Source organism: Podarcis gaigeae (assembly GCF_964106915.1).
Source record: "Podarcis gaigeae genome assembly, chromosome: 1".
NCBI lineage: Eukaryota > Metazoa > Chordata > Lepidosauria > Squamata > Lacertidae > Podarcis > Podarcis gaigeae.
In genome coordinates this window covers 41909077-41929838 of record NC_139678.1, presented here as the reverse complement: position 1 = coordinate 41929838, position 20762 = coordinate 41909077, and the positions used below count along the sequence as shown (strand labels likewise).

The 20762-nt window shown below is 42.4% G+C and overlaps 1 protein-coding gene across 2 annotated transcripts in view; it reads left to right on the top strand.

Moving 5' to 3' along the window:
• Positions 1-4279: 4279 nt before the first annotated feature.
• Positions 4280-20762, top strand: part of FSIP1 (fibrous sheath interacting protein 1) — a 74957-nt gene continuing 58474 nt past the window's right edge. For both annotated transcript variants that reach the window (XM_083744686.1, XM_083744685.1), the window contains exons 1-9: positions 4280-4429; positions 5857-5988; positions 7790-7952; positions 10601-10702; positions 12355-12533; positions 13674-13767; positions 16711-16809; positions 18722-18822; positions 20615-20725. In XM_083744686.1, coding sequence (XP_083600812.1) covers positions 5863-5988; positions 7790-7952; positions 10601-10702; positions 12355-12533; positions 13674-13767; positions 16711-16809; positions 18722-18822; positions 20615-20725 — 975 coding nt within the window. In that variant the 5' untranslated portion in view covers positions 4280-4429; positions 5857-5862. The remainder of the gene's footprint in view (positions 4430-5856; positions 5989-7789; positions 7953-10600; positions 10703-12354; positions 12534-13673; positions 13768-16710; positions 16810-18721; positions 18823-20614; positions 20726-20762) is intronic.

Genomic DNA, 20762 nt, shown 5'->3' with positions numbered 1-20762 from the left:
CTGTTTGCCCCGAGCTCCTTGCTGCATACCGTAAGGTTGCGAATATAAGCTGCACCTATATATAGTGGAGCCGGAAACAACAATACAAGTCTTGCCAAGATATTCATAGGAATAAAAGCGATATGACCACACTCTCCCGAGGTGAGAATTGATTGCCCCTCACAACTATATAGAACAGATGCGAATAGCTGGTGTCTAATAGTTTCCAAGGAAAGAACGTAAGAACAGCAGAGTAGATTGCAACTGGTTTTTAATATCAGCCGAAGATTAGCATTAATTATTTCCAATTTACTCTAATTGGCCTCATATTTTGAAATGGCTTCAAAGGGTTCTAGCTCAAAAATGTCTTGAGTTAAAGCAGAAACAAGCTTGATTTTGTATAAAAACAGTATTGTCAGCCAACAGCAAAAGTTCATGCATTGTGACGCCAGCAGGGCTCTTTAATTTAGCTTGCTTTACCAGAACAAACTACAGAGCCAGCAGGAGAGAGATAAGCTGCAACAAGTCCAGAAAGTTTACATCATATTTTGGTTTGCATCACAATCCAGCTGTATAGGATTCTGCATGAGCACTGGCAGATATGCACAGTGGCGTAGCGTGGGTTATCAGCACCCGGGGCAAGGCAAGTAATTTGCGCCCCCTAACCCGTGGATTTCCCTAACCCCCAGATGTTGCGCCCGGTGCGGCCGGCCCCCCCTGCACCCCCCACGCTACGCCACTGGATATGCAAGATCATCTTTGCTTCTAGGTTGCATGATTACCTTTGCAGACAGACACTTGCTCCTTGTCGAGAATCCCCAGAGACTGATGAGCCCAGCAGGTCTGTTCTGATATAAGAGAGCCTTATTAAACCCATTTCATCAACTATTAGAAGAGCACTCTGGCTGGTGGCAATTCTTGCCTGTCTCTGTGTGGAACAAGCAGCAATAAAAAATAATAAATGTGCTCATGAGTTACAGAGAGCTCTCAGAGGTTTTCATGTCAGCTTGTTAGGAAACTACAAGCAGCTCCACTTACACAGATTGCAGTATGGTGATCCCCAACAGTGTGTGGGAGCCAAGTAATAGGAGCTTGCATGGTGTGCCTATAGGAACTGACGTTCTCAAATTCAATAAAACTGACTGGGAACAAAAATGCATGTAAGTGTAAAGTTGCTCAGAAAGTCCAGCATGGTTACATTTCATTTCAAAAGAGAAAACTTATAAAAATGGGGGCATTAGTTAAATCAGGGGTGGGGAACCTCCGGCCCCTGGGTGAGCCTTGGTCTGTCTTGAGGTCCAGTTGTCCTGCAAGGCCACTTCTCACACACCATGCCCACCCATCAATTAGCTAACAACTGGATCCTCCATTTATCAGCTGGTGAGCAGAGAGTTCAATTCTGCTCGGTGCTACTCAGTCAGCATGTTCCCTACCAGAAACACGGTGGCAAAAGAGACCTCTCCCCACCCCACTCTGCAGGTCATTTCTGAGAGCTGGATGGGACCACCCACCTATCAGTCACCTGACATCATCATGATGACAGAGGGTTGGCCTGCAGGGTGGTGGGAGTGAAAGATCAGAACCCCTCAAAGACGACAAAAAGCTTCCCCATACCTAAAGAAAAAGGAAAGGCCAGAAGGATCAAACACATTGGGGGGGGGGGTCACTTAAAACCACAATAATAGAAGTTCACCTAAAATTAGGAAAGATACCAAGAGAATGCCAGGATGGTTAAGCAGCAGAATCAAGGAAGCTATAAAAGACTAGAAGGATTACTTTAAATAAGTGGAAGTCTTACCCAAATGAGGAGAGCAGAAAGGAGGAAAATATTATGGGAAAGCAAGTTTAAGCTGCTGTGAGAAAGAAGAATTTGAGGAGCAGGAGCAGATCGTCAAAAAAATATTGAAGGATTGTGTTTAATACGGAACCAGATTGAAAGCATATGAACAGAAAAATGTCCTGAAAATGATGGAATGGTCCATTGGCAGCCCAGAAGCTTCCTTTGGTCTCATCTAACTTTTCTGCAGCCCCCACACAAGGAGATGTCGGTCAGCCGAGAGATAAAGATGGATAGCAGAACTGTCTTTAGCCCAGGACGTACTGCTCTTGGGCTACCTTTTCAGCCCTGAGGCTAAACTCCTAATACTGTCTTGCAGAGCAACAGTAAGTGGTCCAACCTCACAGCCTGCTACAGTGGAAAGAAAGAAGCTGCCGAGGTCTCTGGACCATCCTCCCATTTCATACAGGTCAGTAAGCTGACCCACAAGGCATGCAACAATGCACGCCAAGACAATGTTTTTGACCTCACAAGCAGGTGGTTGGAAATGGAGCCTCACATGGTGCTCTGCGGCTTACAAAGAACAACTTCTTACCCTCCAGGCTGTCCCTCCTGAAATATTTAAGAGTATGCCATGTGAAGGATAGTGCTGGGAAGGAAGGCTGAGAGTGGTACTATCTAGCCAAAATCAATGCTGCTCTTTGGGTTCTCTCCCAGCTGGCTGGTGCTACTTGCAGCTCAGAGTGACAGCTCAAGTGGCTTCAGTGATATATCCAAACAACGTGGTGTAGTGGTTAGAGTCAGACTAGGACCTGGAAGACCAGACTTCAAATTTCCACTTAACCATGAAATGCACTGGGTGACCTTGGGCAAATCACCACCTCTAACCTACCTGACAGGGTTGTTGTTATGATAAAATTTGGAGCAGGAAAATCATGTGCATCATCTTGAGCTGCTTGGTGGAAAGGTGTGATATAAATGTAATAATAAATCCTCTCATTTAGTGTTGGGAAGGGTCTTCACCTTGGGGCTATACCTTGCTTGCCAATGCTCATGGGAGAGCAGTGATGTCAAGGGTGGGGCATTGTTCTGTTGATAAGCAGCTTGGCTGAGAATAATCAAACCTCCCCCCAGCTTCCATCCCGAGGCAGAAGACACTGGTTCATGTTTAGAGATTCCTCACCTACAGTGGCTGTACACAGTCAGACATCCCCACCCCAATAAGTGTAGAGCTCAATGCTGATTTTGGCTCCATGCTGTAGTCAGTTTCCCTTGCCCGCAGCTCTGTCAATGAAGAGGCCGATTCAAGGGGGAATCACAATTTAAATTATTAGTAGGGGTGGAGATGCTTGCCAGAGGAATACCAGTCTATAATTCCCAGCCTATAAACATGTTAGCACATCCTAAACAGGGAGCATGCCTGCTCAGACTCTTTTAGCTTAATGGGTAATATACTGAAAGTCAGATGACGCCATCTTCTGGATGAAATATATATATATTTTTTATCAAAGAGCAATTACCATATCACTCTGATTTGCATTATAGTCATAAATGCATGTTTTAACATGGGGTTGTTTCTTCTTTAATTTCTTTATTGAACCAGATCTAGTCTCACAAATATACAGTAACAGCAGCATGGAATGAGAGACTAGTGGATTTCCACCTCTGAATCTTTTCTCTCCCCACCTCGACCTCAGTGTGGTGAAGTGGTTAGAGTGTTGGACTAGGACCTGGGAGACCAGGGTTCAAATGCCCACTTCAGCCATGAAGCTCCCTGGGTGGTGAGCTTGGGCCAGTCAGTATCTCTCAGCTTAATTTACACCACAGGGTTTTTGTGGGGGTTCATTATAGAGAGAGAAAAGGCGGGATGTAAATGCAACCAGCAAACAAACAACTCCATTCCTCCCGGTCTCTTGACTGCTTTGGTCCTCAGAATTCCATCTCCACAAACACTGCAGGCAACACCGAGAGTCCCCGTCTCGTTCTCAGCAATAACGGCGAGCACGTGTAAGGAAATTAAAACTGGCCGATACAATGCAGCCCTGGATCTTTCTACTCAAGAGCAACCCTCGCTGAGCTCAATGGTACCTACTCCCAAATAAGTGCGCACAGGACTGAAGCATTTCAAGCATACACCACACGAACTACCTATTGCACCTGCAGGAATAAAGTAAACAAAAGAAACTGCTTGGTGTGCATTGGATTGCAGTCTTAAACGGAAGCAACAGTTTTCGGCAAGAGAGCTAGATACCCTGATCCTGGCTGAAGATTATCCTCAAACTTAAAGGTAAGGGTTGGTGAAACATGCTTCGGCAGCACATGTGGGCTATACGGACGCGCCTGAGTGCAGGAGCCAGAATCGAGGACATCCAGGTTAGTTCATAAAATGTAAGATCAGGCGCATCTCCAGGCTCCGCAACCACGCGTTCATTTAACTGTTTTAGAACGTCGCTAAAGGGATTCAACGGGCATTTCGCAGGTACGCATGCTCAGCAGCACTCCGAGAAGGCACAGGGCTCACTTCCGCCCTTAGTGTCTACCCTATTTCCGGGTTCTGCTCTTCGAATGGGTTGCCATAGCAATTGAGAAGCGCAGCGTCTTCATGGCTGTCTGTTTACAGAGGCGTTTTGCTCGCTCCGTCTGCTGGAGTGCTCTGCAGAGAACCTGCGCGGGGTGAGTTAATGCAGGGCGAAGTTTGCAGATTATGGCCATGTTGTTGTTGTTTATTACTTTGCGGGGCAAGTTAACGTTTCCCGACCAACAGAACAATACTAATACTAATGATGATGATGATGATGATAAATTTTTACTTATATCCCGCCCTCCCCGGCCAGGGCCGGGCCCAGGGCGACCAACACCAAAAACAAACCACAACAAAACGCAATAAAAAACGACAAAAACAGTTAACCAAAATACGGCCCAAAACACAGCCCAAAATGCAGCTTAAAATGCAGCTTCATTTTAGTGTGATTGGTCAGTCAGTTAAGTATTTCTATTGTTTTACTTGATGGGGGGGGGGGAGCTGGCCCTCCTTGGCTACGCCCATGATCACTGCACTAATTTGTGTATGGGATCATGCCATTAACTAACACCCCACTGTTTCCATATGGTCGTGGAACTATAGTGCTCTTTGGGTTTTCTTAATGAGATTTAGGGCAATGGGGAGAAGTGCACAACCTCTGCCCGTCACTGTGCTGACCCCCCTCTATGAGTTGAAGGTTGAACTTGTAATGTCAGAATCCTCCTGTAAGTGCAGAGACTGTGCATTTTGGAACCATAACTTTCCAGAATATTAAAATGAACAGCCTCCAAGAATACAAAGGGCTTCCTTGGGCAATGATACATAATGAATTGGAAAAAAAAATGTTCAAAAGTACCGTACTTTCCCAAAAAACCCCAGAGTTCTTTCTGTTGTATGTAACAACTGCATACATACGGCCCGTGTTTTGTTAGCCCCAAAATGGAAAATGAGCGAGGTCCCAACTAAAGAAGAGTGGCAACGTGAGTTGACAGAATATGTGCATCTTCCAGATTTATCATATAGAATAAGAGAACATGAAGAATATATGTTGAGAGAAGATTGGAAAACGTTTATTGAATATATGGGAAATAACTGTACAGCTGAATACGCTGGCAGCATTAGGATAAATTCAGCAGTGTAAATAAGTTATGATGGATGTAATAATGGAATACTGAATAGTATAGTTTCTGTAAACTATGCAGGGATTTATGATATGTAAAATGAACCATGGAAAGAGAAGGAAAGTCACTGATATCTTATGGATCTAAAAATGAGTACTTTAAATTGTAAAACAGAAAATTTAATAAAAATTACATAAAAACAAAACAAAAGGGTTCCCACTTCACAAGTTTGCCCTTCTGCTCATGAAGGATGGCAAGAACAGTGACAGGAGGCAGAACTAGCCTGTGTATCCTTGCTGGCCTTCCTCATGTCTTTACCTAAGTCATATCAAGAATATCCAAAGAGGGGTGCTCCATCAAAGATACGCTGTGTGGAAAATGTGGAAGAGAATGGTAGGTTGATGAATATCAATTTAATACATGCCATATAATGCGCTCCCTTTATCTGCTTATTTCAGTTTTTAATGGATATTACAAGGGGAAGCCTGGATGACATTTCAAGGCCAGCATCTAGCTCAAGAATTAATCATGGGAGCAAAGTTTTAAGCACATCCTTAGAGATTTTAACACCAGCGCCAAGCCTGCCTAAGGTAACTATTATGTCCACTGTTTTTCTTGCTCTTTCTTCTACAGTGTTTTCAAGTTTTTGTCAGAGATGCTGTTAATGTTTATAATTATAGTAACATTAGTGAGGTACAGTCCTTGAGAAACCTGTATTTAGTATAGTGGTACCTCGGACACGGGTGGCGCTGTGGGTAAAACCTCAGTGCCTAGGACTTGCTGATCGTAAGGTCGGCGGTTCGAATCCCCGCGGCAGGGTGAGCTCCCATCGTTCGGTCCCAGCTCCTGCCCACCTAGCAGTTTGAAAGCACCCCTAAGTGCAAGTAGATAAATAGGTACTGCTTTATAGCAGGAAGGTAAACGGCGTTTCCGTGTGCGGCACTGGTGCTAGCTCGCCAGTTGCAGCTTCGTCACGCTGGCCATGTGACCCAGAAGTGTCTTCGAACGGCGCCGGCTCCCGGCCTCTTGAGCGAGATGAGCGCGCAACCCTAGAGTCGGTCACGACTGGCCCGTATGGGCAGGGGTACCTTTGCCTTTACTTACCTCGGGTTAAGTACTTAATTCATTCCAGAGGTCTGTTCTTAACCTGAAGCACCACATTAGCTAATGGGGCCTCCTGCTGCTGCCGCGCCGCCAGAGCACGATTTCTGTTCTCATCCTGAAGCAAAGTTCTTAACCCAAAGTACTATTTTTGGGTTAGCGGAGTCTGTAACCTGAAGCATATGTAACTCGAGGTACCACTGTACTTATATTTTATGTTTTCATAATAAAGTGTATTTCCGGTTGGATCCATCCTTCAAATCCTCTTTCATGGTAGAGACTCTGATCCATCGGAGGATCATGTTGGAGGAATGGGACAGGTGATTTTTGCCAATTCCTGTCCCCACCCCAGTCTCCAGTGCCACACCCCACACTGTTCTGGAGGACCCCCCAACCACCTGGAGTAACTATTCAGGGGGAAGAAGGAATTGGCAGAAGTCCCCCCCTCCTCTGCTTGTGGGTGTATCCCATATTTGTTTCAAAATAGGCATCTGCACAAATGATTAGGTTCCACCCATGTTTTGAAACAATTCATTTATTAAATGAATTGTGTGTGTGTGTGTATATAAATCATACTTTGAAGGAGGGACATGCGTCTTGATACTCTTCTAGTTTTTTGCTCTCATTCACTACCTGTCCTCCCCTCCCCCTCCTTTCTTTCTCTTTCTTTTTGCTTTGTTTAAAACAACCTAGGAAATAAGGCGATAAACATTTTGCTAGACTGCCTGTGCACTGATACATACTGTGATATGTGGCATAAAATAGAGAGCCAACCACTGTAAAGCTTATTTGTTTGGTTACTTGGATGTGATTCTTTGCACTGGCAACTAAATACACTGGTACCTTGGGATGCGAATGGGATCCGTTCCGGAGCCCCGTTCGCATCCAGAAGCAAACGTAACTAGAAATGGCACGTCTGTGCACGCGCACATCGCTTTTCGACGCTTCTGCGCATGCGCGTGACGTCATTTTGAACATCTGCTCATGCGCGAGCAGCGAAACCCGGAAGAAATGCACTCCTTACTTCCAGGTTGCCGCAGAGCGCAACTCGAAGGTGCTCAACCTGAAGCAACTTCAACTTGAGGTATGACTGTAAATGACTATTCCCAAGACTTTTAAAATAAAATAAAATACAGTAGTTTATAAATATTTGCAATGTATTATCATATCTTTAGATTTCATCTGAAATTACATTAAAAAGGAAATTTTATCTATGGTTCCAAATGATAATAAGGAGAAATTGTGACCAATGTGCTTGTAGCAAATTTCTATTTCTGCAATCATTTCTAGGTTGCTTTTTATAATGAACACAAAGAACATGAGTCAAAAGAAAATTATGATGAAAATAGAGAGGAATATGGAACCAAAAAAATGAGAACCTCGGAAGTCATATCTGAAGAAAAGATGAATAGTAGTTACCAGCTGGTAATACAGAATACAAATCAGGTAAAAGGTATGAAATTTAGTAGGTGTACAGTGCTTGTTTACATACAAGTAAGTTCAATGGCATTTGTTATTTTATTTATTTCATAAAATTTATATACTGCATGATTGTAAAAGAAAAGAAAAGGCCACCCTCAAAGCAGTTTACAAAAAGGTGTTCTGTGGGACCTATTCCTTAGAGTGTGTGTTAGGGTTGCCACCTGGGTTTTCTAGGGGAAAACTCAATATTAAAGTTACAGAACTATGTAAATATTCTTCTTTTAGCTTTTTAGAAGCTCAGTTGAGAAATTCTTTGAATGTAGATAAAAAAGAAGGGTTAAATATATTTGAGAGCAGAATTTTGCACTTTGACCTGCTTCTGCTGCTTCAAGTATGACTCAAGTATTGTACAAATTAATCAGAGGAAGACATATTATTTACACAATGAAAAGACACCCAGAATAACCTCCCCTTTTCTTGCTCTTCTATTTCAAACCCTCAGTATGCTTTTAGACTTGGGGCCAATTCACACAATCGAATAAACTGTTATTAATTAAGTGATAAGTCCTGTCCTTGAAAAGTCACTCAAGCTTAATGGATACTGCACATGATAAAAGATTTTCACACAAGTTTATCTAAGTTAATGTAATAGTTAGTCCCCTGGGGTGGGGGAAACAGGAAGTTTTGCTGAGAATGTGCTCAGCTATTAAATGAGTCTATGAAACCTAGATCCAATCAGAACTAGAGCACTACATAAGGGAGGATGTGTGATGAAATCTTGCAGCTTCAAATATAATAGAAAGAGGGATGATATAAAAAGGAAGGTGAACAACAAGGGAGAAATAGCAGGCTGGGTGAACAATGACTGCTGGATGACCCCCCTCCCAAATTATTTCATAGAATCATAGAGTTGGAAGGGATCCCCAAGGGTCATCTAGTCCAACCCTCTGCAGTGCAGGAATATCAACTAAAGTATCCATGCCAGATGGCCATCCAACCTCTGCTTAAAAACGTCCAAAGGAAGGAGAGTCCACAACCCCCCATGAAAGTCCATTCCACTGTTGAACAGCTCTGACCGTCAGAAAATTATTCCAGATGTTTAGTTGGAATCTCCTTTTGTGTAAAATATTTGTCTTACAGCATGAGCCCCTGGGATTAGAGCCCTATTTTATAATAATTTTTCTCATGAATATCAGTGAAATGCAAAATACTGGGCAAAAGTGCAGTGAATGTTGGAACTGATTGAGACATACAGTCACTGGTTTTGTGCACACTCCCCCAGATTGCACCCTCTGCTCAAAAGTTGCTAGAACAATAGGATTCAGAATGTAGCAGTCTGATTGGTCGTAGAACAATAGGATCCAGAATGCAGCAGTCTGATTGGTCCACAGGAGCCACCCAATCCAGCTCCAAGTGGAAGTGAATCTGCAACCAGATTGGCCTACAGGAGAATCCCGGAATTAGCCAATCACGGGGGGTCCATTGTGTAACAAATGTATATAAAACAGACATTCTGGGGGAACTTCCATTCCTCCTCACCACTATGAGCTGAATAAAGAGCATGAAATCCACTCTTGATTCCAAGTATATTTCAGTAGAGGGAGTGATCCTACGGGGCGGAGGGTGTAGAGGGTTTTCCTGTCCTGCCTAGCACTCCCTTCTGCCTGATGCACAGCCCCCTAACAGCCATAGATCACTCTGGGCCAGCCAACCTGACCTGTAACTATCTGTGGCTGTCTGAACCTGACTCATCCAATACCTGAGTCCAGCTTGGCTTCGGACTCTGCCAGATCTGGTACGCAGCCCTAGCTTGAATAGTTTCAGTAATGGAATAATTTAATAATAATTTGTGCACCAAGCTCCAGAGGGTTTGGTGGTCAAACTAATGCCTCTTCTTCACTGGAGATGTATTGCTTGTTTCCTAACATGATTGTGTAGTAGGCCTTTAATTGCTGCATCACAGACATAAATGAAATAAATGATTATGTCATCACCATAGTATATTCATGCCGGAGAAGCTTTGCCTGTTAAATTTCTGCCATTTCGATAACATGTTGTGCCAGAAAAGGGTGGCAACACCACTCTCCTGTGAGCTACAAAATATATTAATATAATATGGTGAGGTAGTTAACAATCAGTATGTAAGTAGGGACGCAGGTGGCGCTGTGGGTTAAAGCCTCAGCGCCTAGGATTTGCCGATCGAAAGGTCGGCGGTTCGAATCCCTGCGGCGGGGTGTGCTCCCGCTGCTCGGTCCCAGCGCCTGCCAACCTAGCAGTTCGAAAGCACCTCCACGTGCAAGTAGATAAATAGGGACCGCTTACCAGCGGGAAGGTAAACGGCGTTTCCGTGTGCGGTTCTGGCTCGCCAGAGCAGCGATGTCACGCTGGCCACGTGACCCGGAAGTGTCTCCGGACAGCGCTGGCCCCTGGCCTCTTAAGTGAGATGGGCGCACAACCCCAGAGTCTGTCAAGACTGGCCCGTATGGGCAGGGGTACCTTTACCTTTACCTTTAGTACTGTTAAAAGTTGTTTAAAGCTACACAGATATTTGACAGAACTTTCTCCTCCATATACTTGTGTACTGTTCCAAGTTGTTCCTTAGTTTGTAGTAATGATGATTTCACTGTTGGTTCAAATCTAAAGGTGCTGCTAATTTCATGCATGACTTCTGTTTTTCAGAATATTCCTCAAGCTCAGCAGATTCTGAAGATGACTGGGCTGAGAACAGATGGTCTTGTAGCAGCAATGCTCCTCAGAATGAACTAGCTAGATTAGCAAAAGGTATTCCCAACGTTTCGCCTGCAGTTGAACCTGGAGAAGACATGCTGTTGTGCATGACGTTGTTTATCCAGTGTCACAAATAAGTAGATAGTGGAAAAAGAGAACTTAGGGTGACTTTTTTATTTCCATATCAAGCAAATAGTAATTCTGGGGAATTTGTGGTTGGAACACAATTACCTTCATCCCTGTCCATTGGCCACATTGGCCAGGGCTGATGGGAGTTGGGAGTCCAACAAGATCTGGAGGGCCACAGATTCCCCACCCCCTATTTTAATGATTTATTTTTGTAGAACAACATCTAATGTTGCCAACTTTGTCAGCCTCTACTGCTATGCTTTCAGAAACCGGATGCACAGGAATTTAGAAAGTGAATGGGGATACGATGGTGGGGAGAAAGTATAAAATTTCTTCTTGTCAAACTGCTGTGAGAGGCAGAAGATCAAGGCTAGCAGAAGTGTTAGCAACCCTACATAGAGACTAAAGTCTAGATTTTAGTTCTGTTCAGGCATTTGTTATCATAGTTCATGGGTAGGCAAACTAAGGCCCGGGGGCTGGATCTGGCCCAATCGCCTTCTAAATCCGGCCTGCGGACGGTCCGGGAATCAGCGTGTTTTTACATGAGTAGAATGCATTTTATTAAAAATGCATGTCTGGGTTAGTTGTGGGGCATAGGAATTCGTTCATCCCCCCCCCCCCCCAAATATAGTCCAGCCCCCCACAAGGTCTGAGGTATAGTGGACCGGCCCCCTGCTGGAAAAGTTTGCTGACCCCTGTACATAGTTAAAGAAACATTGGGGGTGGGGTGTGTGGAGAGATAGTGGGCACAAGTCTGTTAGCTCCACCATACTTTTCCATTTCCCTCTATGACCTCAAGGGTGACTTCATGGCAAAACCTGTATTCCCGGAGGCTTCTGCACAAAATTGTAAAGACCTTAAAGCTGTTTGCATCAAGCATATATTGAAAACTCTTGTTGCTGTGTTTTCACTGTTCTAAATAAGGATAGGGAGGATTTTGGGTTGCTCCCCAATTTGTAGCAACAGACCTTGCCTGAATCAGAATGTATACATACAGATTAGATCGATCTCAGGTTTTCAAACCTTTCTGAGTGTGATTTGCTAGTCCTTTTTTAAAAATGAGATGGTCTAATTGTTCTTTTTTCTTTAAAAACAAAACAAAAGTTTAACAGCAGCTTATAAAATGTGGTCCTTAATGAAGAAATAGAAGGAAAATTAATATCTCATACGGGAAACGTATTGGATACAAATGCCAACTCCTTTTAGCAGAAACAAAAGCTAATAAATTTATAACTACGATTGAAAGTCTGTTAGTGGTTTTTCTAATTGGATTGTAATTCGGTTTGTGATAATGTGGCTATTATTGGATTTGTATTAAAATTAATAAAAAATATTGTAAAAAAAGAAAATGTGGTACTTAAAGCACTTGTTCAAAACTTTTGAATTAAAAGCCCCTAGAAGTGGCAGTATAATACAGGTGAATTGTACAGAGAAAAAGATAGCACCTTCCATCTAACTATGGGGCAGATATCTTTTTTCTGCCCTGTTACCAGGGATCTCTGCTTTTAATATGTAGTTTGAAATGCTTCTTGAAATGGAATTTATAAGAATTATTGTTAATATGATTAATTTTTAAGTGACAGTCAGTTCTGCATCCCTGCACGACTCCAAGGAGAAAGATGTAGATCCTCGCATCCTGAAAGCTATAAAGAAGATGGAAAGGTTGGACCAGATATTGGCCAACAAACAATCTCAAGAAAGGGCAATTAAAAAACAAGGCAGGGAAATGAGAACTAAACTGTGGGAAGATTTTCAGGTTAGAAATAATTGTAATAATTTTGATATATGCACTTTGAATAATTTTGTTAATATATTCAGAATTGTTTATCTGAGTGTTTATAGTTTCATTTTTAATTTAATGTAATTGTTGCATGTTATATCTCTAATCATGTAAACAAATATCTATTACAAGCAACCATGTTAAACAGTTTAAAGATGAAAATGAATAAAAACTGTTACAAAAAATATTTCAGGTTAGAAACATACAATTTAAGTTCAAAATTCTTCTGTGAGCAAACATTTACGTAAACTAGCATGATTTAAAACGATGCATTTCACTCAAATTCAAGTTACTCTTGTCTTAAGAAAATCAGATGCTGACCTTATATGGGAGAACTGTTCAAGTCTTTATTGATCTTATGACAAGTGCTAGCCTGATGCAGTATTCACAAAGCATGTGCTACTCCAGGGGTAGGCAACCTAAGGCCCGGGGGCTGGATGCAGTCCAATCGCCTTCTCAATCCAGCCCGCGAGTGGTCCAGGAATCAGCATGTTTTTACATGAGTAGAATGTGTCCTTTTATTTAAAATGCATCTCTGGGTTATTTGTGGGGCCTGCCTGGTGTTTTTACATGAGTAGAATGTGTCCTTTTATTTAAAATGCATCTCTGGGTTATTTGTGGGGCATAGGAATTCATTCATTCCCCCCCCCCAAAAAAATAGTCTGGCCCACGGCTGAAAAAGGTTGCTGACTCCTGTGCTACTCGGTACTTAGTCATACCTTTAAAACAGTGTTACTAACATGCATTTCGGAGATCAGTGGTGGCCAGGCTTTACCAGGTGGAGCTGCAGAGCCACCCTCTCAACCCTGGTGTCACTGCAGCTGGATGGGGCAGGTCGGGGGTGAGGTCAGGGCTGTGTGGATGCACTGACATGAGCATTCAGTTTGACTTAGCCAGTGCATCTGCACAACCCCAACCCGTCCCATCCCTGCTCTGCCCCAGCCCCACCAGGGTCATCTGCAGAGATGAGAGTGTTGGGAGGCTGGCTATTCCTCACTATACTGTCATGTTCATAGGCAAGAAAGTTGCCACAGCTGTGGGATCTTCTGGTCTACCTTTTCTCTGGAATGCAGTATCATATATATAAATATATATTTATTTATTGTCCACATACAGTCTATGACATCTCGAAGTTCTTCCGTGGTTACCGAAGAAGCAGAAAACATCAGCAGATTTTTAGCTTTGACCACACCGTCACCGGAAATGCCTGGTAAGTGTCAATCTAATAATAATAATAATAATAATAATAATAATAATAATAATAATAATAATAATAATAATAATTTATTTATACCCCGCCCATCTGGCTGAGTTTCCCCAGCCACTCTGAGCGGCTTCCAATCAAGTGTTAAAAACAGTACAGCATTAATGTTAACCATGTTGTTCTCTGCTTTAATAGTGTCACTATTGTTTAGGCAACGTATGTAGATAAAAATTAGGCAGGCCTTGCCTGCAGGCTTCTAGCTTAACAAATCCACATGTGACATACTTGTACGTAAACTTTTTGAATTACATTTAAGACCTCGTGTGGTGCTTAAAATTGGTGCAAACCCACTAAGTTACCATCAGGTGGCAGTATTTGATAATGGAACATGCTTGCTGAATCTTTCATCATTTTTTTTTAAAAGTAAGGAGAGATGGTTTGCCCAGGTGCTAAAACTGAAGAACTCCACCCCCCCTTTTTACTTTACAAAGGTACCTTTTGCTGTAGAGATCATGTTGCTCATTGATACTGGCCAACAGAACTATGCATAGTTTAAATAGTTTAGGATCCTCCTTGCCCAAGGCATTGTACTGCATATCTACAGTCAGGCCCATTCTGTCTGAATTTTGCTAAATAGCTTAATTTACTTGAAAATAAAGGTTGGAATGCAATACACTAATTAGCTCTCGAAGAGGTTAGCGTTTAATCAGTCTTGGCACTATGAAAGGTGAGCTTCTGAAATTAATTTTGCAGTTGACTGTCCACTAGGGAAAGGGACTATAGGGAAATGCAGAAAGTACAGAGGCAGTGATAATTTCCCAATTAACAGTGGTAATTCAAAACAGTAGTCTTTAAGGTGCCACACGACTTTGTTGTTTTCGCTGCAACAGACTAACATGGCAATCAAATATATTTCAGTCTTTCTGAAATATCCTATTCATCTGCAGTGCCTGAATTAAAATAAGAGACTGTATTGTGTAGTCTACTTGACTAAAAGGCACTCTATCTACTCAAGCTGGCTTGTATTATTCATGTCATTGTCTGTCTTGTGGTTCTTGCTCTGCATGTTCTGTAGAGTTGCCAGAGAAGGGCTGTTATTTCAACACGTTTACATTATAGTTTCTGGCTGATTCTTGGCTGATGTTTGAGAGCTTTATGAGCACTAGCTAGTTTCAGACAATGAAAAGATAAATTTCTTCACTGAACTGTTCTGACAGCATTTGTGGGTAAATAATCAAACTGGCTCTGTGCAAAGTGCATGAGATAGTGAAATGGTTGTGTTGCTGCTGCTCCATTTATTCAGCTGGTCCCCTTAATACACATATACAGTGGTACCTTGGTTTAAGAACAGCTTAGTTTATGAACAACTTGGATTAAGAACGCTGCAAACCCAGAAGTAAGTGGTTTGGTTTGTTGAGTGTGTTTCATTTGTAAATTGAGTCCCCCACAGCTAAGGGAAAGCACGCCTTGGTTTAAGAACACTTTGGTTTAAGAACGGACTTCTGGAACGGATTAAGTTCGTAAACCAAGGTGCCACTGTAGTGTGCTACTGCCCAGCCTACTGTAAATGTAGGTGAGGATACCCATTTCACCAAATGCAAGTTTGTTCATGGATTCATTCATGGGCGTAACCAGGATTTTTGTTAGGGGGGCAGGCCTTTGTTGTGGGGGGCAGGTATTTTGTTAGGAGGGGCAGAACCTCAGCTAGCAATGTACAGTACAACCTCGACTTCCCACCGCCCCTACTTGCGAACCATCCAACTCACGACCACAGCAAACCCGGTAGTAAATACTGGCTTTGCCGCGATTCAGCGCAGAAGCCGCTTCTGCCGACTACACATGCGCAGAAGTGGCTGCAACGTCTGCACATGCACAGAACAGTGCTGCTGCCGAATGTGCATGCACAGAATGGCGCTTCTCCCAGTGACCCGGATCGACTCACGAACAGACCTCTGGAGTAGAGGTTCCACTGTATTTTTATTGATTGGGAGGGGCAGCTGCCCTTCCCTGCCCCCCCCCCCCCGGCTATGCCTATGGGTCCGTTCTTGACATATCCGTTGCATTGTTTGGCTTGACTCTTTATCCTATGCCAATTAGATAAAGGAATTGGTCTTTGTATCTCTTTGTACTTGCAATCTAGTTATATTTTTTTCACTGAATTTCTCTGTCTCCTTTTAAAAGAATTAGACTAAAAGTTGTCTTGTCTCTTATTCATTGCTACTCAGTTTTGTGAAAATGTAATTTTACATGCCACAGGAATCATCCAAAAGGTACCTTTTCACACTCCTGAATTAGCACTGCAACATTCCCTAACTAAAGCAGGCATATAGCACTAGTATGACCCTATGCGTCTGAACTGTTGGAAGTGGAAATACAGCCATTATGAGCATCTGGATAATATAACCATTGCTTGACTGTGCCATTACTGTAAATATCTATAATCTATATGGCTCCCTTCCTTCAGTGAGCAGATGGGATGTTAGGGCATTTCCATATGTACTAGATAACTATATCAGATCATAGCTGAAGGCGTAGAAATCTTCATATTTACAGAAAGTAATGCATAGCTCAAAGCACATGGCCAGCCTTTGAGAATGAGGAGTAGATAGAAGTCATTTAATTATATTTCCAGGTTGTTCTGAAATGGTAATTTTATGGAGTGGGAGAGGTGGCACAATGGCATTCCTTTCTGTGAAAACTAGATAATTGTATATTCTGTTGAGAGAAAGAAATGATACTAAGTCTCAATGTAGGTGTCTCCTTGATCCCACACCACACTACCAGTGGTCTGGTTGTTGAAGCTAACAATATGAAACTTTACAGGCTTCCATTCTTACAAATATTAAGTTGATATACTTGTCACAGGTACTGGTGAATATGGGACTGTTAATCTTTTTGTTTTGAAATGTAAATAATTATCAGTTATTTAATGCCACATTTTATTAACAGACTCGCCTGCTGCTGAGGAAGATGAAATGTTTGTTAGTGTATTTCACACACAGATTCATCCAGAAAACTATGGGAATAATAGTAGACAAACCAAGCAAGGTACAGGTTATATCAGTTTACCTTTGTTCCATAGATCCAGTGACAATTCTGCCTTTTGCCTGGGGATACTGCTTTAGACATAATGGGTAACCATATTGTCCTGTTACAAGAATGATCCTGCATGCATCTTAGACTCAAGTGTTCCCATCTCTTCTCTACTCTTTTGTAGGTGTGAGGTTAAACATGTCACTTTTGCTTTTGAACAGGAGACAGTTTCCTGTTAGGATGAACTTGGGGACCTGTGGTTGACAAACAAACCATTATAAACAAATGAAGATATAAGACTCGAGTTAGAACTCTGGGCTGCAGAAAGCAGTCTACCTGGATATGTAGTGCAGTTTTGTATTTGTGTCTCCTAAAGTTTTGAGGCAATTACTACATCGTATTTGTAATGCCTTTAACTACATTTCCTTCTGAATGATGAGGAAGGCAGTGCTATTAGAGTATTGAGTGCTTTGGCAAAAAGGCAATGTTTAAAGAAGTAAATATAAGTTTATAGCACATTCAGAAATATGTAGCATAATACAATTTTGCAGGTTTGAATTACTACATAATCCTAAGTGTTTTCTTGTTGTGGGAAGTACAGTATATTTGAAGTATAGTGGCAGTCATTGTCCTTAGCAGATCTATGCTAAAGGTAAAGGGACCCCTGACAATTAAGTCCAGTTGTGAAGGCCGAGGGAGCCGGCGTTTGTCCACTTCCGCAGACAGTTTTTCCAGGTCATGTGGCCAGCATGACTAAACCGCTTCTGGTGAAACCAGAGCAGCGCATGGTTTATGCTAAGGGAAGGACTATTCAAATAATGGGAGTACCGTATTTTTCGCCCTATAGGACGCACTTTTCCCCCTCCAAAAATGAAGGGGAAATCTGGGTGCGTCCTATGGGGCAAATGCAGGCTTTCGCTGAAGCTTGGAGAGCGAGAAGGGTCGGTGCGCACCGACCCCTCTCGCTCTCCAGGCTTCAGGAAGACATCCGCAGCTTCGCGCTGGGCAGACATCCGCAGCGTGGGGAGCCCTGCAGGAGTTCCCCGCAGGGCTCCCCACGCTGCGGATAGCAGCCTGCCGCCCGGCGGGCAGGGCATGCTGAAGCAGAGTGCCCTGCGCGCCGGGCAGACATCGGCCAGCCCCACAAGCTCGGGGGGCAGCAGGGAGGCGCAGCGCCGCCATCCCGCTGTTCCTTGACCTGGTTCAGTTTCCCTGACCTGGTTTGGGGGGGGAATAAAGAATTCCCCCCCTTTATTCCCCCCCCAAAAAAACTAGGTGCGTCCTATGGGACGGAGCGTCCTATGGGACGAAAAATACGGTAACTTCAGGCATAGATAGGATGAGACCAGTGGTTCCCAAAGTGGTGGGATTACCAATGGGGGCACTAAGAGACAAGGGGGGTGGCAGGGGGCACTGGAGGTGTAAATGACTATCAGATAAATATCACTGGATCAAGTTCATTAGTTTTGTTGAATTAATTTTAAACTAAATAGTTTTAATTGGGTTTTGCATAAATGTGCAATTAAATTGTTACTGTTTTGAATTTTATCGTGTTATCTTCCTTAGTAAGTCGTGCAAACCACTATTCTAAGAAATGCTTTTTATAGGGTAGGATAGGAGGGGGCATTGGGGATAAGGAGGTGGTGATCCCAAAAAGTTTAGGAACTACTGGATTAGGCTATAGTTAGTTGCTTGAAAATTTTGTGCATGACTGTAACAAATGACTTTGCACTGAAATCCATCTAACTTTATTAGTGATATTTTTGAAAGGTTGCTGAAATTAATATAGTCTGAAAGGAATAATACTGAATTATATTTGTGTACTGTAGATAGTGAAAGGGTAAATTAGATGAATTGATTGTTTTTTAACTATTAATTTGCCCAGTTATACTTTTAGAATTTTTTTTCTGAATTGCATGCTGTTTAGGTGACGATAAAACAAGAAGCTCAATAAAGAAAATGGAAAAGATGACTAAGAAAAGTGAAACAAACAGTAAAAAAACGGATTTTGTTAAAAAGAACATAGAGGTATGTGTTAACAGTCTGCATGGCAAAGTACAGGATTAGAACTCTTTGTCAAGTCTCATCATGCTACTCATTTAGAAATTAATAATGGATGATTAACTTTGCTACAAAGGTTATCCTATATATAGCCTGCCTGAAGTTTTTAGGAAAAGGATGATAACTAGATTGCTGATCACTTCAGCTAAATCATGTATTGCTGGGAAAACGTAATAGAATCTATTGAACTGGCATTTATGGAGCCCATGTTGTTTATTTTGTACTATCAGGCTCTTCTAATGCTATGCCTGTGGTTTTTTTCTGCTGTCAGGAAATGGAAAGACAACTTACGATTATTCTTATACCTAAAAGTTGTGAGTGGTGTGGTGGAAGATAGCCCTGCCACAAGACTTGTATGGAATTTGTTCAGATCCTGGAACATCAGTTTCACATAAATTTCATTGTGGGCAGTGCAGAGCCAATGGTCTAGTTATGTTTTAAAAAGAGCCTTGCTGGATCTAACCCAAAACCTGCCTAGTCTACTTCCTGTTTCCCAAAGGGGCCAGCCAGATCATTTGAGGAAGCCTAGAAGCAGGGCAACTGATAATCAGATATATTGCCTTTGATTCTGGTAGTATCATATGGTTACTGTTACTAGAAGCTATTGATAGCGTTATCTTTCACCGATTTGTCTAATCACCTTTTCAAGCTGTCTAGGTTGGAGGTTCCACATGAAGTTTGTAGTTTAATTATGTGCTGTGTTAAAATGTACTTCTTGTCTCTCTGATTCTCCCGCCTTTCCATTTCATTGGATGGGAGAAGGAGAAAAAACTCTCTCTCTCTACACCTTCTTCATTCCATGTCATCGTGGATCTGTGGTGTCATTAAGGGCTTAATTACACAAGATGGTAGTAGACTTATCCTTGAAGCCCTTACCCTACCTCTCCCTTTCCTGTCCTATTGTGTCCATGGAGACCTTTTCCCGCACAACTGCACTGCAGGACTAGGAATGATCCTGGATCAAAAGCAGCTCTGTGCATATGTTTGCGGGGAAGAGATCAGCAGATAAGGATTGGGTTGAATAGTCTCCACCCACATAACCCTTTGATCTGTCACTGGCTTGCTACAGTCATGTGTACTCTGGCCCTCGGCTACTGCCAGTGTGGTGTAGTGGTTAAGAGCAGTAGACTTGTAATCTGGGGAATCGAGTTCGCGTCTCCACTCCTCCACATGCAGCTGCTGGGTGACCTTGGGCTAGTCACACTTCTTGAAGTCTCTCAGCTTCACTCACCTCACAGAGTGTTTGTTGTGGGGGAGGAAGGGAAAGGAGAATGTTAGCCACTTTGAGACTCCTGAAGGGGAGTGATAAAGCGGGATATCAAATCCAAACTCTTCTTCTGCTTGTGCTGTGAATGGCATAGGTTCTTTGAGCATTGAGGTCAGCCATTATTTGTGCAAAATTTTTCACCTTCTGATAAAATTATCTGAAACCCATTTGTCCTTTCAGGTGGATTTGTTGATACATATCCTTCTGTATAAAAAAATGTGAAGATTTCAAAGTATTCTCCATAAGCCACCACATTTGTTATCATATACAGTATTGCAGTGGGTGGCTTGCTAGCAGCAGCTGGACTTTATTTTATTTTTAAAATTATTTTTATTTTATTTTATTTTCATTCATAAGTGTAATAATAAAAATGGAAATATAAAATATGTAAACATAATAAAAGACTATAAAACCATAATGGAGGTTAAAATCTCATCATTCCATCATCAGTCTTCAATGGCTTCAGGCTTCCAAATTACTTTCTTTATTCAGCTGGCCAAGGATTCAGTTAACCAAGTAGTTATGCCAGAGGAAGATAAGAAGAGGCTGTCAGAATTGCTGAAAGATACTGAAGATGAGAGCAGTGAACTTCAAGTAACTCAGGTACACAGATATTCATCCAGGTTGATCCAAAACAGTA